This window comes from Siniperca chuatsi, linkage group LG22 (assembly GCF_020085105.1).
Source record: "Siniperca chuatsi isolate FFG_IHB_CAS linkage group LG22, ASM2008510v1, whole genome shotgun sequence".
Taxonomy (NCBI): domain Eukaryota; kingdom Metazoa; phylum Chordata; class Actinopteri; order Centrarchiformes; family Sinipercidae; genus Siniperca; species Siniperca chuatsi.
The window spans coordinates 3153383-3177474 of NC_058063.1; the positions used below are offsets into that span (position 1 = coordinate 3153383).

The window sequence follows — 24092 nt, forward strand, 5'->3', positions numbered from 1 at the left end:
TATTGTTAAAGGTCCAGTGTGTAACATTTAGGAGGAGCTATTGGCAGAAATGGAATATAATATTTATAAGTATGTTTTCATTAGTGTATACTTACCTGAAAATAAGAATTGTTGTGATTTTGTTACCTTAGAATAAGCCCTTTATATCTACAGAGGGAGCGGGTCCCCTTCCACGGAGGCCGCCATGTTGCACCACTATGTTTCTACAGTAGCCCAGAATGGACAAACCAAACACTGGCTTTATTTTCAGTTTATACTTTGCTTACATGGTGCATAATTACCAAAAACGAATCAGTAATTACTAAATAATACATACACTGTGCACAGAGTGGGTATTGGGGGCCCACAGCTCATTTTTGGCCCAACAAAGAATGAACTAAACTATACTACCATGCTTTGCCATCAAAATAAATTGAAAAGTAATAATTTTGGGGCCTTTAAGAACCCAGTTTGAAAGCTATTCCTCTGACTGTTCACATGGACGCATCTAATGCAAATCTTGAAATGTATTGGCATTGCAGTGCCACAGCATTGGCGGGAAACACGAAAAACTGATCAAGTTCAACAAAGGTAGTAGGCTATAGGCAAATAAAATGCCACGGAAAGATTGGTCAGGCAACAAGTAAAACTCATTCACAATGGGAGGGACATCCCTGGTTGCTCCAGCAACTAAAAGCGGAAGTTGTAGTATCCATGGTAACTAGGTAAAGTGACGCTAAACCGGAGAAGAGTACGCTTTATTCAGTTGAAGCTGCAGCTAGGTTGGTCCGTCTTATCACCTTTGATAGAAAAGTCCAATGTCCCGAAAAGCACTGAAAGTGGTGGTCGAATTAAAGTTGAGAGCGGTAAGATTTGTCATTTTCTTCATTAATTCTTAACCTGCCCTCCGGATGTAACGTTAACTGCTACACTGGGCTCTGCAAGGAGAGAATGGCACATCAAACACCAGTCTACCTATTCTTTGTCATTTTAATATGTTCTTACCAGGCAAAGACACACGTTTGTTAGCACCGGACTTACAATAGGCTACTGTGTGAAGCGGTTACATTTGAACTTTTAGACTCGGTTCACCTGTTCTCTGACTCACCACCAAGTGGGTCTGCGCAAAAGCTGGGTAGCCTAACGTTATAGCGCGTGTTGTGTATAAAACTGTAAGATATTTAATTCACCTAGTGGTAATTCAGAAATATGGGGAATTTTACAGAGCGCTTTCCATAAAGGCCGGGGTGGAAGTAACGAATTACATTTACTGTCGTTACTGTAACAAAGTCGTTTTATTTTGTGTAGACCTACTTTAAGTATTTTTAAAATGAGGTAATTTTACTTTATGTACATTTTGGTGCACTTTGAGAGCAAACTTCAGAGGCTAGATCTATGAAGAACTTTGTGCTCTTGTAAACAATTTAATCATAAACACATTGGTTGTATAAATATGAATGATGATGGCATGGCAAAAAGTCACACCCACAATGCATGGTAAACGAGACGGAGTTTAACAGTTCACAAATATTCAAAACACAAAATTGACTAGAGCATACATTTGAGCCATCAAAGAAATGAAGCAAAAATGGTTACCTGTGTTGAACTGGTTTATTTAAAAAAATAAAATAAAAATAAACTAGAATTACTGCCCCGCGGCTGTATGCCTCTACCAACCAGTCACGTTGTGAGTACTTGGAAGTGTATTTTTTGGCCAAATGGAAGTTATCACATAACTTCATATATTGATGATAGATATGTATTGATGATGATGATGTATTGGCTGAACAGGTACACATGTACTTGATTACTTTGTAAAGATGGATTCGTTTAGAGTATAGCTGCACAAAATGTGGTGCTTTTGTTTTCTCCTGGCATTTTTAGATGTGAAGCCTCTCTATGAGCTGCAGCTGAAGCTCACTCACTCACAGGATCACGATTAGCCAGGCGCGCTCCAGTACGCTGTTTGCAGTCACGTGATTCCGATGACGCTCGAAATTCAGAATGAAGCAGGAAGTGAAAGGCAGAACGGACAAGATGGAGGAAAGCCCGTACTGTGCTAGTTATTGTTAATTGTGTCATCCCAGTCAACGTGTGTGAAATCTGGACTCAATTCATTCTTAAATTATGGCTAAGAAGCTGTTATGAGGTCACAATGACCTTTGACCTTTGAGTCATGGTTACAATCTCTCCTTCTGTTCCTGAGTTATGGTGTTGAATAACGGCCAAAACAGTGTTGTTCCAGAACATTATGATGTCACAGTGAAGTTGACCTCTGTCCACCAAATTCTAATCAGTTCATTCTTGAGTCCAGGTGGACGTTTGTGCCAAATTTGAAGAAATTCCCTCAAGGCGTTACTGAGATATCATGACTGATATCATGTAACGGACATCCGTTACTGAGATATCATGTAACGGACATCCGCCATTGCTATCGCCGGCGCGGAGGCATAACAGTATATTGGATTAGGAGGTTGTCAGGTGACCCTCTTGGTGTGATTGGCGCACAGGTTGGTGTCCTGGAACAGGCCGACCAGGTAAGCCTCGCTGACCTCCTGTGGAGCCATGACAGCAGGTCGGTCTTGGAAGCGCAGGTCGGTCTTGAAGTCCTGAGCGATCTCTCTCACCAGGCAAAGGAAGGGCAGCTTGCGGATCAGCAGCTTAGTGGACTTCTGTTAGCAGCAGATCTCTCTCAGAGTTCTGACTGACTGACTGGGAGTGAGAAATGCTTTGCTGAGGCAATGCCGTAAAACACAACATTAGAGATCTTTTGTGTTATGAGAAGTGTAAAAATATTTTCGGTTCATTATGAAAAATGAAAATGCACAACAATACAATAAAGTTAAGGATCTTGTCATTATGGGGTGTGTTTGTGGTTAGCATTATTGTACCTCAGCATAGTTCAAAAAGGTTGCATCTACCTTAATTAATCCCTGACTTTAATGCACCACCTGGCGGGCACGCTAAGTGACAAAAATCAAACTCCCCCACAATGTTCCGTGGCCAACAGGTGCATGCTGGGTCTGGCTAAAAAGCTAAATGCTAATATGATCATGGTGGATCCACCAGCGATGATTTCTGTGTGAACTTTTACCTTCAGTGAGGTGTGTTAGGCCTTTCTACTGTGCATCTTTCAGCTCTAAGTGTTAAAAAACTTTGAGGAGTGCAGTGGGACAGAGAGGCTGAGTGGACTGGTTTTAGTGGGACAGAGAGGCCTAGTGGACTGGTTTTAGTGGGACAAAGAGGCCCAGTGGACTGGTTTTAGTGGGACAGAGAGGCCTAGTGGACTGGTTATAGTGGGACAGAGAGGCCCAGTGGACTGGTTATAGTGGGACAGAGAAGCTGAGTGGACTGGTTTTAGTGGGACAGAGAGGCCTAGTGGACTGGTTATAGTGGGACAGAGAGGCCCAGTGGACTGGTTTTAGTGGGACAGAGAGGCGTAGTGGACTGGTTACAGTGGGACAGAGAGTCTCAGTGAACTGGTTATAGTGGGACAGAGAGGCCGAGTGGGCTGGTTTTAGTGGGACAGAGAGGCCCAGTGGACTGGTTTTAGTGGGACAGAGAGGCCTAGTGGACTGGTTATAGTGGGAAAGAGAAGCTGAGTGGACTGGTTTTAGTGGGACAGAGAGGCCTAGTGGACTGGTTTTAGTGGGACAGAGAGGCTGAGTGGACTGGTTTTAGTGGGACAAAGAGGCCCAGTGGACTGGTTTTAGTGGGACAGAGAGGCCTAGTGGACTGGTTATAGTGGGACAGAGAGGCCCAGTGGACTGGTTATAGTGGGACAGAGAAGCTGAGTGGACTGAGTGGGACTGTGGACTTTTAGTGGGACAGAGAGGCCCAGTGGACTGGTTTTAGTGGGACAGAGAGGCCCAGTGGACTGGTTACAGTGGGACAGAGAGTCTCAGTGAACTGGTTATAGTGGGACAGAGAGGCCGAGTGGGCTGGTTTTAGTGGGACAGAGAGGCCTAGTGGACTGGTTATAGTGGGACAGAGAGGCCTAGTGGACTGGTTTTAGTGGGAAAGAGAGGCCTAGTGGACTGGTTATAGTGGGAAAGAGAAGCTGAGTGGACTGGTTAAAGTGGGACAGAGAGGCCTAGTGGACTGGTTTTAGTGGGACAGAGAGGCCCAGTGGACTGGTTTTAGTGGGACAGAAAGGCCCAGTGGACTGGTTACAGTGGGACAGAGAGTCTCAGTGAACTGGTTATAGTGGGACAGAGAGGCCGAGTGGGCTGGTTTTAGTGGGACAGAGAGTCCGAGTGGACTGGTTATAGGGGTACAGAGAGGCCTAGTGGACTGGTTTTAGTGGGACAGAGTGGACGAGTGGACTGGTTTTAGTGGGACAGAGAGGCTGAGTGGACTGGTTTTAGTGGGAAAGAGAGGCTCAGTGGACTGGTTACAGTGGGACAGAGAGGACGAGTGGACTGGTTTTAGTGGGACAGAGAGGCTGAGTGGACTGATTTTAGTGGGACAGAGTGGACGAGTGGACTGGTTTTAGTGGGACAGAGAGGCCTAGTGGACTGGTTTTAGTGGGACAGAGTGGACGAGTGGACTGGTTTTAGTGGGACAGAAAGGCTGAGTGGACTGGTTACAGTGGGACAGAGAGGCCGAGTGGACTGGTTTTAGTGGGACAGAGAGGCCCAGTGGAACAGTCATAGGTGGACAGAGAAGCTGAGTGGACTGGTTTTAGTGGGACAGAGAGGCCCAGTGGAACAGTCATAGGTGGACAGAGAAGCTGAGTGGACTGGTTTTAGTGGAAAAGAGAGGCCTAGTGGACTGGTTATAGTGGGACAGAGAGGCCCAGTGGACTGGTTATAGTGGGACAGAGAAGCTGAGTGGACTGGTTTTAGTGGGACAGAGAGGCCTAGTGGACTGGTTATAGTGGGACAGAGAGGCCCAGTGGACTGGTTTTAGTGGGACAGAGAGGCCCAGTGGACTGGTTACAGTGGGACAGAGAGTCTCAGTGAACTGGTTATAGTGGGACAGAGAGGCCGAGTGGGCTGGTTTTAGTGGGAAAGAGAGGCCTAGTGGACTGGTTATAGTGGGACAGAGAGGCCTAGTGGACTGGTTTTAGTGGGAAAGAGAGGCCTAGTGGACTGGTTATAGTGGGAAAGAGAAGCTGAGTGGACTGGTTAAAGTGGGACAGAGAGGCCTAGTGGACTGGTTTTAGTGGGACAGAGAGGCCCAGTGGACTGGTTTTAGTGGGACAGAAAGGCCCAGTGGACTGGTTACAGTGGGACAGAGAGTCTCAGTGAACTGGTTATAGTGGGACAGAGAGGCCGAGTGGGCTGGTTTTAGTGGGACAGAGAGTCCGAGTGGACTGGTTATAGGGGTACAGAGAGGCCTAGTGGACTGGTTTTAGTGGGACAGAGTGGACGAGTGGACTGGTTTTAGTGGGACAGAAAGGCTGAGTGGACTGGTTTTAGTGGGAAAGAGAGGCTCAGTGGACTGGTTACAGTGGGACAGAGAGGACGAGTGGACTGGTTTTAGTGGGACAGAGAGGCTGAGTGGACTGATTTTAGTGGGACAGAGAGGCCGAGTGGGCTGGTTTTAGTGGGAAAGAGAGGCCTAGTGGACTGGTTATAGTGGGACAGAGAGGCCTAGTGGACTGGTTTTAGTGGGAAAGAGAGGCCTAGTGGACTGGTTATAGTGGGACAGAGAAGCTGAGTGGACTGGTTTTAGTGGGACAGAGAGGCCCAGTGGACTGGTTTTAGTGGGACAGAGAGGCCTAGTGGACTGGTTATAGTGGGACAGAGAGGCCCAGTGGACTGGTTTTAGTGGGACAGTAAGGCCCAGTGGACTGGTTACAGTGGGACAGAGAGTCTCAGTGAACTGGTTATAGTGGGACAGAGAGGCCGAGTGGGCTGGTTTTAGTGGGACAGAGAGTCCGAGTGGACTGGTTATAGTGGGACAGAGTGGACGAGTGGACTGGTTTTAGTGGGACAGAGAGGCCTAGTGGACTGGTTTTAGTGGGACAGAGTGGACGAGTGGACTGGTTTTAGTGGGACAGAAAGGCTGAGTGGACTGGTTACAGTGGGACAGAGAGGCCGAGTGGACTGGTTTTAGTGGGACAGAGAGGCCCAGTGGAACAGTCATAGGTGGACAGAGAAGCTGAGTGGACTGGTTTTAGTGGGACAGAGAGGCCCAGTGGAACAGTCATAGGTGGACAGAGAAGCTGAGTGGACTGGTTTTAGTGGAAAAGAGAGGCCTAGTGGACTGGTTATAGTGGGACAGAGAGGCCTAGTGGACTGGTTATAGTGGGACAGAGAAGCTGAGTGGACTGGTTTTAGTGGGACAGAGAGGCCCAGTGGACTGGTTTTAGTGGGACAGAGAGGCCTAGCGGACTGGTTTTAGTGGGAAAGAGAGGCCCAGTGGACTGGTTTTAGTGGGACAGAAAGGCCCAGTAGACTGGTTACAGTGGGACAGAGAGTCTCAGTGAACTGGTTATAGTGGGACAGAGAGGCCGAGTGGACTGGTTTTAGTGGGACAGAGAGTCCGAGTGGACTGGTTATAGGGGTACAGAGAGGCCTAGTGGACTGGTTTTAGTGGGAAAGAGAGGCTCAGTGGACTGGTTATAGTGGGACAGAGAGGCTCAGTGGACTGGTTACAGTGGGACAGAGAGGCTGAGTGGACTGCTTTTAGTGGGACAGAGAGGCCCAGTGGACTGGTTTTAGTGGGAAAGAGAGGCCTAGTGGACTGGTTATAGTGGGACAGAGAGGCCAAGTGGACTGGTTTTAGTGGGACACAGACGCCTAGTGGACTGGTTGTAGTGGGACAGAAAGGTTCAGTGGACTGGTTATAGTGGGACAGAGAGGCCGAGTGGACTGGTTTATTGTGGGACAGAGAGGCCGAGTGGACTGGTTAAAGTGGGACAGAGAAGCCTAGCGGACTGGTTATAGTGGGACAGAGAGGCCGAGTGGACTGGTTTTAGTGGGATAGAGAGGACTAGTAGACTGGTTACAGTGGGACAGAGAGGTCAAGTGGACTGGTTTATTGTGGGACAGAGAGGCCGAGTGGACTGGTTAAAGTGGGACAGAGAGGCCTAGCGGACTGGTTATAGTGGGACAGAGAGGCCGAGTGGACTGGTTTTAGTGGGATAGAGAGGACTAGTAGACTGGTTACAGTGGGACAGAGAGGCGTAGTGGACTGGTTTCAGTGGGAGAGAGAGGCCGAGGCCAAAGTCTCACCTACAGTAGATTGTGGAGGAATTCAGGTGCCCAACACTGAGATTGACGACATAGACAATGACAAAGCCCCCAGTCATTTTAATATCCTTGAAGGAAAATGATGTACCTTATACTTAATTATCAATAAAGCTTTAATTAACAAATAAAGCACCAAATGAAAGCAATAATTCACGCAGAGCCAAATTTGACAAAACTAAAACCATGTGAATTCCAGGTGTAGTTGTACATTTTGTGACTTTATTAAGCGATAGGCTAACGCTGATCAGCTTTATCCAATGGCCAACAATGTGCTTTTATCTTTTAATTCACTCCACACAGATTGACATACAGTATATGTTATTTTTTGAGATCATATCATCCATTTTCAGGAGACAATTAGCTAGCATTAAACAAGGTATACTAAGCACAAAGTGAGAGTCAAAGGTTCAACATGAATTACAACTAAGTGCTCGTGCATATGAGAAGAATTTCAGCTGATGCTTTTAGCTATGTGTAGCCGATGTTGTGAGGATTTCTAACAGTAAATACTGCTGCCTATGTTAAAATGATGCTTATTTGCAGCTCTGGCTAGTTAGCTGACATTATTTACATACAGTACAGTAACAGAACATTATTTGTTTTTTTTCTCGTTTTTCTGCTCCAGTATGAGCGCTTCATCTTCCCTCATTGGGTTGTTGACTCTGAATGTCATCACCATTCACCAACATTACCTTTGGATCATGCCAAATTTCATTCTTGTGTCAAACCGTCCACAAGGGGGCCCCCTGTCTGTGACAAGCTAAACTGCCTTGTATTATGTAGACTAGAGTTGAGCTTTTCCCTTAAAAAGCAAATGCCTAAATACTAAAAAAATAAAAATAAAACTTTTTAGTAGTTTACTACTACTCGATTGTAATTTCTGATTAGCAGACTGTTGCTGTGGATGCTGTTCTGATCATCGATCTATGGGACTGACTTCCCGCACACAATCATGGGCAAAGGAACAGATGTAAAACGGTGGATAATTTTTAGCCCTGCCCTCATTTTACTATCAGAATTTGATCCATTCTGTCTGATAAGATTTGGAAAGTCTAGAAGAGCCGCACAATTAAATTATTTTGTCCCATTCAAATTAGCGGAGGTCTAAACCAGCAGTTAGTCGGCTCTGCTGGGGCCAGTGGGGGGATTCACCAAGCTCTGGGTGACTTGGTGACTTGAGGGACTTGAAAACCCGAAAAATCTCTTTAGTGGGTGACTCATACAAAGAGTAAAAAGAGTTGAACCTCCCATCTCTAGTAGCTGAACATGATGATATGTTACATGGGCAAACAGTATTTAAATTAAGGGATAATCTGTAAATTATAAAAGGAAAAAGTAGAGAAGCATTCAGCCTTAAGTTTCAATGGCTGTGAGAGAGAGTCTGAGTGGATTCTCCATCAATTAAGGTTTAATGCTCCAAAATTGTCAATCCTGCGATTTACATTTTGAAAGGAAAGAGGCTTGCAAAAGTATTTTGATGTATTATGAGTACGTGAAGAATTACAACACTGGACCTGCGAGCAGTTTTAAAATATGTTTTGTGGTCTTAAAAACCAAAGGTCCTCACTCGACTAGGCTCCCCATAGACTTACATGGAAGAATATAATGCAGAATAAAATGCAAAAGAATAAACAAAGTCAATTATTTCAAAAACTAAGTTAAAATATCAAAAATCTGAATTGAAGCACACGTCCTCAAGAACATTTCAAAGATTGAATAAGGTGGGACTAGTCAGATGCCAAACTGTGTCCAGAAGAACTGGGAAGAAGAAAAAAAGTAAGAACAAGAGCACAGTTAAACAATCTAATAAAGTTGTCACTAAGATGAACAGTTTTGTCAGCTGAAATGACAGCTGTCGCTGGCAGATTTGATCTGCTGTAGCTAGCTAGCTAAGTAATGTTAACTCCATGAGCTGGCTGAAAACTTTTTAATGTTTTCAATGGTCTGAAGTAGACACTTCATGGCTGTATACATGATATCATATTAACAGACTGAGGCTAATGCCGCCTTCGAGTCATATCTGAGTTATTGTAATTACGAGTTCCCAACTTGTAAATAGTGTTCACGTCTACTTCTAGGTCGTAATTACGACTGAGAAACTTAGATCTTTCTGAAAACTCTGCTACATCCAACTTGGTGCTTAATAATACAGAAGTGCCTGAAAACCAAACAAATATTGATGCCTCATATCATCCAAAGTCCAACTTAAATCTACATCTAATGGATACAGTGTTATATTGTCAATGCGCACTAATTTAATTCTCACATGACCAACTCTGCAGTCTTACAACCGTCTTGATGAAGTGAACGCTCACAAGTCTTTAACGTGGGAATCTTTCCATCTTTTACATCTATCCCACATGACATGAATGTGGCATTAAGCTACATGTCTGAGGCAAAAAGTCAGCATCCTCACCAGCTGATGATCCGTGTAGAAGACATAGAAATGAAGGCGCAGCCTTGTTCTTGTATTGCAATTTGGAGCCAGTTTTTCCAATACAGAATATGATTCTGTCAGACAGTGTGGGTTAATGATTTGATTTGCCAACCTTAACGCGACTTCAGAGGGAAATAAATATATGAATAAAGGGGAAACTGAAAGCAGGAGAAATTGCTAGTCTAACTCAATCACAGCTGAAAAATATGGCCTTCAGTGTTGGAGTGTTCCTTAAAGCAGCGTAAAGTAATATGGGACTTTTGTCACCCTCCACTAGCAGCCAGTAGAAAATGACTCAGGCACCGCACAGATTTTACTTATAACCCTATTTAATTGAACTTGTTCCTCCACTGTTCTCAGGTTTCTTGTCCTGGAGTTCATCTTCCAGCCAAGGATGATATCTACCTCAGCATGTGCTTCATGGGCCAGTACCGTCAGTCTGATTGTCTCCCTGCCGTCTTTCCTCTGCTGTTTCATGAGAAGATGACCTTTGAAAAGGCAGGTCTTTACATATGATCCATGTGGAAGAAAGACAGCTATGGTGAAATAAGGTTTGGATCATCTGAATGAGAAACGTAGCTGAAGTGTAATACATGAAATGTGTTGTTGTGTTTTTTTTAGATATTAATTAGTGATTAGTTAGATCCAGTTATTCTCATTCTCCAAAAAGTTAGTTGAGACATGCCATTGATATATACATACATATATAAACTTGACATGACTGTACAGTGCTTGCCAACAAGAATGGCAACTCCTGTAGATACAGTACATTTATTTTTTAAAATAAGGAAGCTAAATAAAAACATGAATATATTTTTTCTGTCTAGATTTTCAGGCATGCAGTTGACCCTGGAGACATCGCTGTAATGCTTGAGTGTAAGTTACTTAATATTTGGTTGTATACAGTTATACTGTCTGTGGCAGATATTGTATTAGTCAATAAACTGTGGTGGCATACTCCTGTTCCTACTTCTTTCTCATTCTTTAACCCATTTAAGGTGAGACACTACAGGTGAATAGGGTAAATATTTTAACTAACAGATATCATCATGAAACTTCCCCAGTTGATTACTTACATTACAATTTTTTATATTACAAGTTGTCTGAAATTTTGTTTAAATATGCAAATGAGGCATTATCTAATTAAAAATGTGCTAATTTGCTCATAGAAATCTGAACATTGGATAAAGCCAGGTTCAAAATTCTTGTTTTATTTTGTTGACATACTGTATTAGAGTCAAAGGTTTTTACAGAGAGGATTTTGGATATCTCTTTTTATCACTCCATAAATCAGAAAATATTGTCAACAGTTATGTTCGCCATGGTTTTACCATCAAACCTTCAGATTATTGATAGGAATAAAACTGGAAAGTTTGGTGTATGTAAGTGCGACTGAAGTGGAGCTTTGTGGCTCAGAGTATGAGGAAAAAAACTGAATTTGAGAAAATGGCCTTTGAAGATATGTATTATAAAATTCCATACATTTTGGAAGACAAATGTGTAACCAGATAACCACCTAATTGTGTATTTTTCTTTCCACTAATCTGAATTAAAACATGTTATGGAAGCAAATTATCCCAAAATCTCAAAATTGACCAGTGTATGAAAAAACTACGTTTTTGCCTGTAGTGTGTTCCCTTAATCCCAATTTTTTCTCAGTTATGTATATTCATAAATTATACTCTGAAGGCAGTCTCATGAAGGAATATGTATAATTTTTTTGAAGAAATTAAATGAAAAAGTTAGTGAAATAAGCGTGTTCAGTGACAATTATGACCAGTGGGAACATAGTGTCCCAACAAAACAACATAAAAAACACAAAATCTGTTTTATTTAAAACATGAACAACTGAAATATTTAGTAATTACCAGATAAACATTTTTAATAAATTCTGACTTACCTCATTTACTCCTTGTGTTCTGCAAATGTGGGTTCTGGTTTGTACATTACGACAGAACGATCTGGCCACAATGGACCCAGCAGAAGTTGACTCTCTCTTGGGGGAGTTGAAGGAAGTGTTCTCCACACTAGAGACATTCCGCCTCTCCATTCAGGACTCTGAGTATATCAAATGCAGGCATTTTGTATACTCCTTAATGGAGAGGACAATACTATCCAGACCCAGGCTTGCAACTCTTCCTATTCTGGTAGAGAACCTTGCGGCAATCTCCAGCATGAAGCAAGAATTGCAGCCCTACCTCGACTCCGGGCCCGCCAGCAACCAGCCAGACTCCTGGACCGCCAGTCATCAGCCTGCACCCCGGCCTGCTGGTCTACAGTCAGCATCTCAGCCTGCAAGTCAGGGGGCATCTCAGTCTGTTGCTTTCTTGGCGCCTTCTGGGAGACACTCCAGGAGGAAGCGTGGCTCCCACAGTTGCTCGCCTGCCCAACTGCTCGCCTGCGCCGTGGCCCAGCCGCCCACTGGATCTCAGCAGCCAGCACAGCCTGCCTCCGCTGGATCGCAGCAGCCCCCAGTCCCTGGACTCTTTGCTGGATCGCAGTCGCCTCCTTTCCCGGCTGGATCGCAGCAGCACCGACCCCTTGCCACCGCTGGATCGCAGTCACCTCCTTTCCCGGCTGGATCGCAGCAGCACCGACCCCTTGCCGCCGCTGGATCGCAGTCACCTCCTTTCCCGGCTGGATCGCAGCAGCACCGACCCCTTGCCGCCGCTGGATCGCAGTCACCTCCTTTCCCGGCTGAATCGCAGCAGCAGCCATCCCTAGTCGCCACTGGATTGCAGCTGCCTCCTGCCCCGGTTGGATCGCAGCAGCAGCCATACCTAGTCGCTGCTGGATCGCAGCCGCCTCCTTTCCCGGCTGGATCGCAGCAGCAGCCATCCCTAGTCGCTGTTAGATCGCAGCCGCCTCCTGCCCCGGTTGGACCGCAGCACGCTGCAGAACCATCTGCTGGGTCGCAGCACGCCACTGAATTCTCTGCTGGATCGCAGCAGTATCCTCCTTCTCTGCCGAAGTGGCAGGCTCCAGGTTCCCAGACATCACTGGTTCTGCCAGCAACTCTACCAGTCTCTCCATTGCCGGCTCCCTGTCCTGCTCTCCTGTTGCCCAGCCTTGATATGGTGCACCGGCCTCCGGAAGGGTTTCGTCTTCGCCGCCAGCCTCCCGAAGGTCTCAGTCTTCGCCGCCGGCCTCCTGTGACCTTCCTCCTGTGCCACCGGGATTCCGCCAGTGGTGTTGATCTTCGCCACAAACCTTATGAGATCAGCTCCGCACCTGTCCAGCCCCCGGGCCGTCTGCTCGAGGTCCCCAGTTCCGCACATGTCCAGCCCCCGGGCCGTCCGCTCGAGGTCCCCAGTTCCGCACATGTCCAGCCCACGGGCTGTCCGCCCGAGGTCCTCAGCTCCGCACATGTCCAGCTGCGGGCTGCCCACTTGGCCCTGGTAAACTGGCCTTATAACATTTAATGACATCTTTATGACAAGTCCAAAATGTACCACTGTAGTTGAGGTCAAGGAAAATATTCATGATACAATTATAATGGTCTCATGACAGCCAATGTCAAAACCAACCACATATGACAGTATAATGTAATGTTAACACATAAAGCTAAATAGTTTCTTTAAAACTAGGGTAGGTAATGTATTTCAGAAGCATTTTTTGTTATCTTTGTTGAAATTCTCTTTGCATCCTGACAGCAATCAATAAATCAAATGCTCAGAAAAAAAATCCTAAAGACTCCTTCATCTTCATGACAGGTGTCATGTCATGGTTATGACAGTGTCATGTCAGTCATATGCACACCCCTTCAAATAAAGTGTTACCGGCTATAGGGACTGTTAGTCTGTGTGTCCTGTCATAAAGCTGTCTAGAAAACAGGGAAGAGTAGCCACAGTTCACTGCTGTAAAACTACTGGTGATGGTCTTCTTGACATACATGAGACTGGTCTTTGCATTGTTATGAATTGGCGCTACATGAATAAAACTGAATTGTGGATCTTTCTCAACTTGATACCTTTTCTCTTCAGATGAGACGGTCAGAATTGAACTGGTGCAGCTGATTCCTCCAGGTGAGGTTGTTTATTTTTCATATTCATACTTCTTTGTTCCACTGGTTAAAATTACACCTAATACAGCAGACACTTCGTATTGTCTTCTTGTCGACTGTGAGATTTTTGTCTTCCCGGGTCAAAATTGACCCCGTCTGGTTTGACTCTTTATATAGCATAAAGTATCACCCAAATCTTTGTTAAACCTTTTTAGCCAACTTCATTTCAACTCATTACCACACGTTTTACACTTGGTCAATAGACCTCATTTACATGAAATTATACTTTGTTATGAGTAAAATTTGCAGAAATTATGAGTTATTTTGGATTATCACAGATTGGTATAAATCAAGTAATAGCCAGGATAGTCCCAAGATGCCATCAGGCTGCCATGATAAGTATATCAGTGTGTGTTTGCCCCATTGCACCACCTAAAGTTGGGTCATATTTAACCTGGGAAGACCACAGATGCTATAAATTTGAAGAAAACACCCACAATTCAATGAAAGAAATGATCATTAGTTTTATTTGCCAAAAGTGTAGTATGGAACCATCCATGTTATTTTTATGGCAATTAGATGAAAGAAACCCATATTTCTGATATAAAAACATTAGGAAATGGATCAAATTTGACCAGGACAACAGGAAGGTTAGACCTTACTCCTCATTTCCTGTCTACACACAAGAATATGGAAGCATTCTTAATAAAATTAGCAGGATTCCAACCAGAATGACCTTTGTCATAGTGTAAGAGAAGTGTGTGTCTTTGCAGTGGGGGACACTCTGGCCTGCTTTGAAGAAGATGCTCGAAGTTTCTTATTCCCAGAACCCAAACTCGTCCCCTCCTTCTCTGGAGTGGATCGAGAGGTTTTGATGACCCGAGCACCTCACTTTCCAGTAGGTCCAACCCTTTAACACATTACCTTAAAGTGTACAATAATGTTGTCTATTCCCACCATGTGGCTTAAAGGCATTATGTGTAGCCTTTTCACATGGATACATCACTAGCACATTCTTTTTAGACATTTATTCATAGACTATAAGCAAATGATACCATCTCTGACACCATCAAACTCTAACGCAAATTTTATTTTCATTAATTAGCCTCAAACTAATTATTAACTTCTTATTTGATCATTTTAAAAATTCACCTTTTCCTTATCTGAATTTCTACTTTTACAGTGCCTGTCAAATGTACAAACAGTTTTGTACACACAGACTTCAATACATACACACTGTACTGTTGCCATAATGTCAGTATGTTTGTGTGTTTCACCGTATGATGTGCTGTTTCCATTCTACTGTAATGTGTCTGCAGTAATTTCCTTTCTAAAATTTCCTTCACCTGCTTTCTCATTTTCCAGTAATTATTACATTTTCTGGACCACAGGTCTTGGCCACAGTAGCAGGGAAATATACAAAAAAGTGAAGACTGACTATAAGTGTGATCTTTGCAGTTTCATGTACAAATATTTCCTCTCTTTTTCCCAGGGTATTGCTCCAAGGTTGGAGTTTTCCAGCAAAACAACCATTATTGAGTGCTCAGCTGATGCAGAGATCAACATTTACCCCAATGTATCCATGGTAAAGATTATGTTATGTTGCTCAAAATGTATGTAGATGATGTATAATAAATCAAACTGCATTATATCTGAGGTGACCACATTAACTGGACCAGATTAGATTTTTGTCAGCAGCAGACCCATAGACGGTACCAGTCTACTCCCAGTGTCTTTTATGAGTTCCTTGAATTCAAAGTGTGTTTTCGGCAATAATAATAATAAACTTTATTTATGTAGCATTGTTAATATATGTATGTATAATACAGTAGTGACATAGTACACAAAATACATTTTTTTAGCCTATATTTGTTTACATTTTGGCAAATTGTCTCCATTAAAAATAGCTGAATTAGCTATTAGCGGTTCCTGTTTGCAGTGTACCCATGGATGTATAGACAACTATCACTGGATTACTTTGATACTGAAGAGAACTTAAAAACATGATGATTCTCAGCAAAGTTCTGCAGTCATAAGGAGCGTCTTTTTTCAATGATTTCTAAGCTTAAGATAATGATATCCTCTGAAAGTGTCACACTGAATCAAAAAATATGTGTATCATGTCTGTGTGTTCATAAGTGACTAAGTTATGACTCAGAGGAGTGTGATTTTGTGACACAAATTGCAGCTTGGGTTAATGTACCTTCATCGCCTTCATGAGCTATCTGTCACAGCCACTGCTGCAACTGCTAACTGTGGTGATAACCGACCAAATCAGCGGGTTAAATTACAATAACTAACTTCCTGTTGTTTTTTGAACACCAGCAAACACCTGTCCCTTTAACCTTGCACAGTATCTTAGCCTCCTGTCTCTCCCTCCGAGGACCCCCTTCAACTCTCCTGTGCCCCCCTGGGGCATCTCCTCAAAGTTTGAAAACCTCTGGTTTAGAGGATCTAAGACCATGATCAGGCTAAAAGGGTGTTAAGAGATCTGTAAGTAATAAGTAAAATTTATAGAAAGACAATGCAAGGATGACGCTAGGACAGGTGTGATGTGGTCCCTTATTTTATGTCCATTTAAAGCTGGCAGCTGAATTCTGAACTAGTTGGAGGCGTGATAGTTGCTTCTGACTGAGACAGGAATACAGTAGTAGTCAAGTCGAGAAAAGACAAGTCTTAGAAAACCCTTCCAAATCTCTGATGGACAAAAATAATTTTATTTTAGAGATGATTTTTAACTGCAGAAAGCATGACTGGATAATTCCCTTGACCTATAAAGCCCAGCTGCTTATGTTATCTTTAGGGTGTACATAGTTTTAAGACATCCACTTTTGTTTCCAGAGGCCAGTGATAAAGAGGAACAGGAAACACTCCAGCAGACCCAGGACCTCTTCTCCTCAGAGGAAACAACCTCAAAGCCTTGGAAGGAGACAAAGTGGCAGGGCATACAGAGAAAGACACAGCAGCGCCAGGTCACCGTCATACAATTCCAGATCCCAGTCCCTATCCCCTCTAAGAGCTGGAAACACCCAGAGTCTGGCCCAGCTCAGCCTGGGCTCTGCAGCTCCCGGCCTGGCCAACTGGGACACAACCAGCACCTCCCAGCCTGTAAGCACAAACAACACATCTTTCTTTCATTCCCAGCCAGCAGATGGCAGAGAAGAACTGAGTTAGTGACGTCTGCACACAGCAGTTATTTTTACACCACTGGGCTTTTACTGAGTGTATTCTTTCACTTGTATCTGATACAAATATCACTCTCAACTCGCTCATCTAATAGTACCTCTCAATGTTATGTAATGTTTCACCAGTGAGAAGGTTTGAGTCAGTTAATAGTCACAGAATGACTAGTATTTGCCAAATGTAAATACTGAACTTGAACATTATCTGAGGGCATGAGGTGGATACTTCAAGACGTGTTAACAGAGCATATACTACAGATCCACCACTTGGTAATCCTAACATTTTTATATATACATAACAAACACACATAACAAGTGTCCATCTTGTACCTAACACACATTAATTCGTTTTTACAGTGTTTTACACAACAACCATGTGAACCTATTTATCTTATGTAACCCACCTGGTAGTTGGAACAAGGGATTACTGAGGCATTTATTAGCCCTCTGTCTTTGTCCGTCTGCCTTGAACCCTCGGCTGTTTTTGCTACGATTTCACTCTCTTTATTTTTAGGTTTGTTGCCTGAATGTCCAAAGGTTTTAATACACCGCAAGTATTTGTATATGAATGGATAGAGGAGAGCGTCAGTGTTCCAGGGACATAAGAACCATGCTGATGGGACATTTAGAGCCTTAGTAATATAAAAAGAATTATTGATGCAGTAAAACTTTTAATATACAGAAGTTAATATAAAATGGATTTTGTCACTCCTGTTGTGCTATGGTTCCCATCATGCTTTGGGTGATGTAAACACATTACAATTAATTTTTGACCATGGGAATAGTAGTTATAAAGAGTACGGTCTAGACCTGCTCTATAGGAAAAGTGCAATGAGATAACTTCTGTTATGAATTAGCGCTATATAAATAAAATTGAATTGAAAAATTTAATAGTTAGTAATAGTAGTAAATTATCTTAACTTGTTTTTTTCAGCTTTCAGTCACATCTCATGGTCTTCATCAGCAGCGTTTGCTCAGAGTCAGTTGTCATACTTAGGTCATGTGATGACAACTGAGCCAACTCCATGACAACTGAACAAACTACAGTAGATTTGCTGATGGGGACCATGAGATGTAGTTGAAAACTGGAAAACGTTAGTAGAGCTTGAGATTATTTTGTCAAGGAACTGTAGTGTTGCTATGGAGCTGGTCAGTTAGCTGGAGGTTATGCTTTTTTTCAGCTTATATTGTTTATATTTTTCAAATCTGCACCATTTTTGATGCAAATTCCTTTAAAAGACAAGACAGATAATACACTACAACACAAAAAGACACTTTCATCAATCACCGAAACACATGTTATGAGGCTCTTAAAATCATGGTTGGCTGAAGTGAGCAACAAAATTTGCTGATGCCTGGTGTTAGTACAGAGTGTCTCCATGTCTAAACTGTATTAATTTGATTGCTGACATGAATTCTGTTTCTGTGGTGATTCTATTTGTGTATTGCTTGTTAGGCTACAAACCTGTTTTTAAATTGTGGACAGATTTTGTCATTCATTCATCTTGCACTTGAGAGAACAATCTGTTCCAGAATACTGAGGTCAATAGGCAGATCATTTAGCAAACTTTGCAAGCTTTGTGACACTGAAATTACTAACAATTAAAAAACATCTTTCTGGTGAGCAAAATTTTGAAAGAGAATTAGAGTAAAAAATTTAAATGTGAAAAATATCCTTTTAAAGCGAGACCACGTGGAAAGTGGCAATTATAGGATATTAGCACATTGAATTTTCTTTCACTTCTCAAGATACTCCTGAGTCAGTTGCTTCAAAGATATCATCATTAGAGTGAGTGAAATGGGACTAGAAGCAAGAAACAACCAACATGTCTCTTATTGATGTTTAGTATGTTTACTTCTCGTGTTTACTTTTGTGGTAAAACCATTAAAGTACATACCTAATGTATGAGTTGTTTCCTATTTCCATATCACAATAAAATGGTGCAACCTCTTTGCCAAGACAGCTACCAACCAGTCGATCTGCCTCGCCCCACCACTCTGCAGTGTTTACCGACACCTCTTCACCTTTGACCAGGTCTTCCTTCACAGGTAGAAATCTTCATATAAAGCTGCTTTGTTGCTACTAAACATGGACTACGGTCTCAAACAACTTACCATAACAGCTTGTAAAATTTACCTTTATCGTTATACTGCTCTGTTGACATGACCAAATTCACTGTAACAAGCTGTTAGTTTGATGATAAAAACCTACTTACTGTTACCTACTGTATTGTAACCTACTTACAGTCATGTTTCTATCACCAAAGAAATGCAAATCTGTTGTGACTCAAAAATATTTCCCCGTCTTTTTTCTGTTTTAGTGAGATATTCTCCAGGTGGCAGAAGAAAATCTTTATCCAATGGTTTGGTAGGAACAATTTATTTTCCTCCTCTTTGGCCTCTTAGACAGTAAGTTATGGGGTTAATCAGATGTGGTCCTAATTCAAACATAAGCATTAAAGAAATAGTTCAAAATCTTTGGAAATACATCATTTTGCTTTCTTTCTGAGAGTGAGATGACAAGATTGATACCAAACTCATGTCTGTGTGTTAAGTACAGAGCTGGAGTCAGGACGTGGTTAGCCTATCTTAGCATAAATTCTAGAAGCAGGGGGAAACAGCTAGCCTGGCTCTGTCCAAAGTTCAAAACTACACCTACCAACACCTATAAAACTCACTGATTAACACATATCTACTGTAATTTAAAAAAAAAAATCCATATTCAAACTGATATGTAAAAACATCAATTTGTGATTTTAGGGGGTACTGTAACTATTTTTATTGAACAATAGTGTATCCAGCACTTCTGTGCCTCGTCTCCGGTTATAGTGCTGGTTTCCAGATATGGTTGGTGAGCACAAGTTTTGGTTTTGGTCTCTGTACAGACTTAATGGTACCAAACCTGGCAACCTCACTGTGACAAAAGACTCCAAGAAGCTGCACCTAGCTGTTGTTTGCCAAAAAACACCTCCATCCTATCTCCTCCTTTCCCTCTCCACCTGTACACATTCTTATCCCATTAATGCATGTTACTAACTCAACATCTTCTCTCTCCCGTAGTTTTGTGCTTTCTCGTCTCTCTCCTTCTGTTGCTTTCAGCAGGTATATCTGCCTCCAGAGCTGCAGAGTCTGGATCTGTGATTGTGGGCGACCTACCATGTTCCTGCTCAACACCTGCTGCTACAATAATTATTATTAGTCTTATTATTATCATTATTATTCCTATCATTATCATTACTATTATTATTTTTTAATATTAATATTACCGCTACCATTACATTATTATTATTTTAAATTTCTATGTGGAATTTGTATTGTGCCTCTCTCTCTCTCTCTCTCTCTCTCTCTCTCTCTCTCTCAACCCAACCGGCAGCAGCCAGTTGTCTGGTTCTGCTGGAGCTTTCTGCCTCTTCAAAGGACGTTTAAGAGGTGGTGGGAATTGTTGGGTCTCTGTAAATAATATTATAAAGAGTACAGTATAGACCTGATCTATAGGACAAGTGCAATTAGATAACTTATGTTATAAATTGGCTCTATAAATACAACTGAATTGAATAGTTCCAGCAGGTTAACTTCCTCTAAATCACAAATAGTAATTTTTTAATTTCTGTTTGTGTACAGATTAAACAAATGGGATACAATGTGTTAATCAGTGAGCTTTTGAGGAGTTGGGAGGTGTATTTTGGAACTTTGGACAGAGCCAGGCTAGCTGTTTCCCCCTGCTTCGCTTTATGCTAAACTAGGTTAACCACATCCTGACTCCAGCTCTGTATTTAATGTCACAGACATAAGATAAGATAAGATAAGAAAGCGGATAGGCATATTTCCCAACATGTTGAACTAAAAGGCACAACCTGGGAATAAAATACAGGATTTGAATCTGTGACTCCCAATTTAATTGACAGTGTTTTTAAAATACCTAACATTATAGAAAAGCTCAATCTAAATTTGAATTATGATCAGTTGAGAAACACACAAAATGTTGATTTGCCATCTGTAACTTAAATTCTTAAATTATGTGTCTAAATATACCCTACATTTAGGTTGTCAAAAAGCCTTTAAAGGTCCAGTGTGTAAAATTTAGGAGGAGCTATTGGCAGAAATGGAATATAATATTTATAAGTATGTTTTCATTAGTGTATAGTTACCTGAAAATAAGAATTGTTGTGTTTTCAATACCTTAGAGTGAGCCAATTTATCTACAGAGGGAGCAGGTCCCCTTCCACGGAGGTCACCATGTTGCGCCGCCATGTTTCTACAGTAACCCAGAATGGACAAACCAATCACTGGCTCTAGATTGGGCCTTTCGCATTTTTTGCGAGTTTCACGGCCATTGGGGAGGGTGAGGTGAGCGGTATTCAAATAGTCACAAACCGCAGTTTCATTGCTAGATGCCATTAAATCCTACACACTGGACCTTTAATAACTGCAATTGAGACCAGCATTAGAAAGTGAAATTAATCAATTGCAGAGGTGCAGATATATTAATGGGATGGTTATCTGATAGTGATAGAAACCAATAGGAAGTAACTTCTCTTTGCTTCCATTGGCAGGTTGAAGGCATATTAAAAGACAACTACAGCTCTTCAGAAACACATGACCCCTTTGAGTACCACCAAGGTCCTGCACCTTCAGGGCTGTGGGGGTCTTATAGGGAACAGGCCAGGCACAGCAGGTCCTTTTCTTGACTACTTATTCATAGTATAATCATGCACCTCACTACCAAGGTAGAGAATACAATCAAAAAATATAAAAATAATAATTTATGCTTTCCCAATAATTGTACAAGTTAATAAAGCATGCAGTCTTTCAATAAGCTTTGGGGCCGTTGGAAGATGCATTTCTTCCACTTTTGAGTTAAGCCCCTTTTTCAAGTCTTTGTGCTAAGCTAGCCACATTCACACAGTCTTAATTAATATGGATATCACACTTCTGATCTGAGTTTGAGTTTGACTGCAAAGAAGTGTATGCAGATGACACTTGAATATTCATTTTTGAAGCAAGTAATGATAACTAATAAAATGTTCAGGTCTCAGTCCAGCCTTCACAGAGAATGGGAAGAGGTCCAAGAGCGTGTACGGGGACTCCTTACGACACCAAAAGCTGTACGCCGACTTGTCTATGTAAGTAATACATAACATCAGACTCTACAGTATGTTAGATATTAACAGCAACAGTTTGTGTTCTAGTCTGGTGTTAGACGTATTACCATTTATACAGACCACTATATGTCTTTTTCAATGTGCAACATTTTACTTCTGCAGAAAGTGTTGAGTTTTACTGATGGTAACTTAATAACCAACGAAAAAAACAGAGGAGAAGCAACTGGAATTAATTAGTGAATAAAAACTGTATTTGTATTGAAAAGGAAAACTCAGAGCAGCAGAGTGGTGAGTATGACATGAGTCTGTTGTACTGATGGAATTAGTGCTATAGAATTTACCATGTGAAATATTATAATACATGGTAATTTCACCCCTCCCTCCATGTTTTTTACCTGGCCTTTATTAATGACCGACCTTTATTTACTCTTGCTGGCTATTATTTGATGCTTTGTCAGTATTTGAATACTGGCTTATATTTGAAAATTTAAGATTTTGCCAAATGGACAAGTTTCTCCTTTGTAGTGTATTTTTGAGGGCAAACTTGTCCCTGGGAGTTTGAGCACAAGTTTGCTACTTTAATGCATAAATAGCTCTAGGAATAAACTGAAGATCACAGATTAAGGATACAACAATGTAAGAGAGAATATGACTGTTATTGTGTTTTAGGGGGCCACACACTCTGAGGTAGACAAGGTTTTAGCAAGGAGGTCCATCTCTCCAGGTCCACCATGATGACCTGGCCAGGCTCCGGAAAGGTGAAGTGGACCTGTTCTGTGTCTCCATGAGTTTCACTTTTCACTTAAAAAAATGCTGTTTCCTTGGGGCGTCCTGATTACGTAGTGGTTAAGATGCATACCATGTAATCACGATATCCCTGGTTTGATTCTGGTTAGCCTTTAACTTTGCTGCATGTCAAACCACTCTTTCTATATAAAAGGCAGCAAAAAATTATCTTTTTACAAAAAAATGCCCCCTTCCCCCTAAATTCCTCTGTGTGGAGAATTTGTGGCTTTCTGGGTGTGAACCAGTTGAAACTGTGTAAGGTTTCAATGTGTAAGGTCTGTGAAAATGCAGTCATTATAGATTGGTTTTTATGGACAACCTCCAGTGCAATTTCTGACTGATAGGAACACATGATGATGCATTTTCAAAGCAGCTGACACATTTTGCACACTTATTTAGATGTGATGTATGTAAATGACTTATGTTGTAAATTTGTTTTTAATCAATAAACTGTGTTCGATCATATTTTTATGCTGTGCTTGGCCTGAGTGTTTCCACACAACAGAAGAACATAGTGAGGTTGGTTGTCTTGCTGAGGATTTGGAGGTGTGCAGCCTGTCGTCTGAATGGAAAGCTGATTAGGTCATTCATCTCCTTTTCCCTGATATTCAATGTTTTTTACCTATTTTAATATAGTTTTATATTGTACCCCAGTTTTAGGGTCACGGTTCGGTATGTTTTTGGTACAACAGGGAAAACAAATATATTTTTGTAATTTATTTAAAAAAAATGTTATATTAAAGAGTGGCTCATTGGCCATGATTCTTACTGTTAGAGTTAATGCACTCAAATACTGGCATATTGTCATGGATAAAAATTAAATAACACAAATGTCAGTAATACTCCATCATAAGACTCTGACCTGTTAATTCCTGAACAACTGCAGCTTGTGCTCGTTCATACAGGGCAGCACAACGGACTAAATAAAATGCACCCGTGAAGGCACACTGTAACGGGGATCAAGCACTTGGACCATAAGCTTAAATTCTGTATTCTCTACGACAGAGTATGGTCATATGTCTGTAGCAATGAAAACTCCTATAGCATTCATTTAGCACGGTCTGAATCTGCAGTGAGAGGCTGCCTGAACACTGTGAGGAAGAGGACTTGCCTTCCAGTCTGTTTTTGTCTCGTTCCGCTAATCAATACATAATAAATAATAATAATTGCAATGGCAGTCGGCAGCAGGGGTCCTAGCGCGCCCTCCGCCAGGACACGTCTGCAGCCGCATGGAGCGGCGTTCACAAACGGCAATTGGTGAACTCCCTCTGCCGGTCATAGTGTGCAGGTGTCATGTTCTGTGTAGTTGTATGTGGACCCAAATGACCAGGAAGCGGTATGAGGGTGAAGTAGCCGGATGGCTACAGTGTTTATTGGGGTTGATGTGGTTTACAGGCAGGT

The 24092-nt window shown here is 42.1% G+C and overlaps 1 protein-coding gene across 4 annotated transcripts; it reads left to right on the forward strand.

Annotated features, from left to right (window-relative positions):
* The first annotated feature begins 158 nt into the window (after positions 1-158).
* Positions 159-23156, forward strand: spata6l (spermatogenesis associated 6-like). 4 transcript variants are annotated; one of them, XM_044184878.1, is made up of 12 exons: positions 159-845; positions 9979-10116; positions 10446-10494; positions 13602-13643; positions 14395-14519; positions 15114-15206; positions 16463-16729; positions 18768-18852; positions 19125-19171; positions 21357-21478; positions 21833-21926; positions 22575-23156. In XM_044184878.1, the coding sequence occupies exons 1-12, from the start codon at positions 798-800 to the stop codon at positions 22638-22640; spliced, it is 1176 nt and encodes a 391-aa protein (XP_044040813.1). In that variant the 5' UTR covers positions 159-797; the 3' UTR covers positions 22641-23156. The 4 variants fall into 4 exon arrangements, 3 of the variants coding, with proteins under 3 accessions (XP_044040813.1, XP_044040814.1, XP_044040815.1); XR_006376621.1 differs by lacking the exon at positions 22575-23156 and having other exon boundaries at positions 18764-18852; positions 21833-21845; XM_044184879.1 differs by lacking the exon at positions 22575-23156 and having other exon boundaries at positions 21357-21530; positions 21833-21921.
* The last annotated feature ends 936 nt before the right edge of the window (positions 23157-24092 follow it).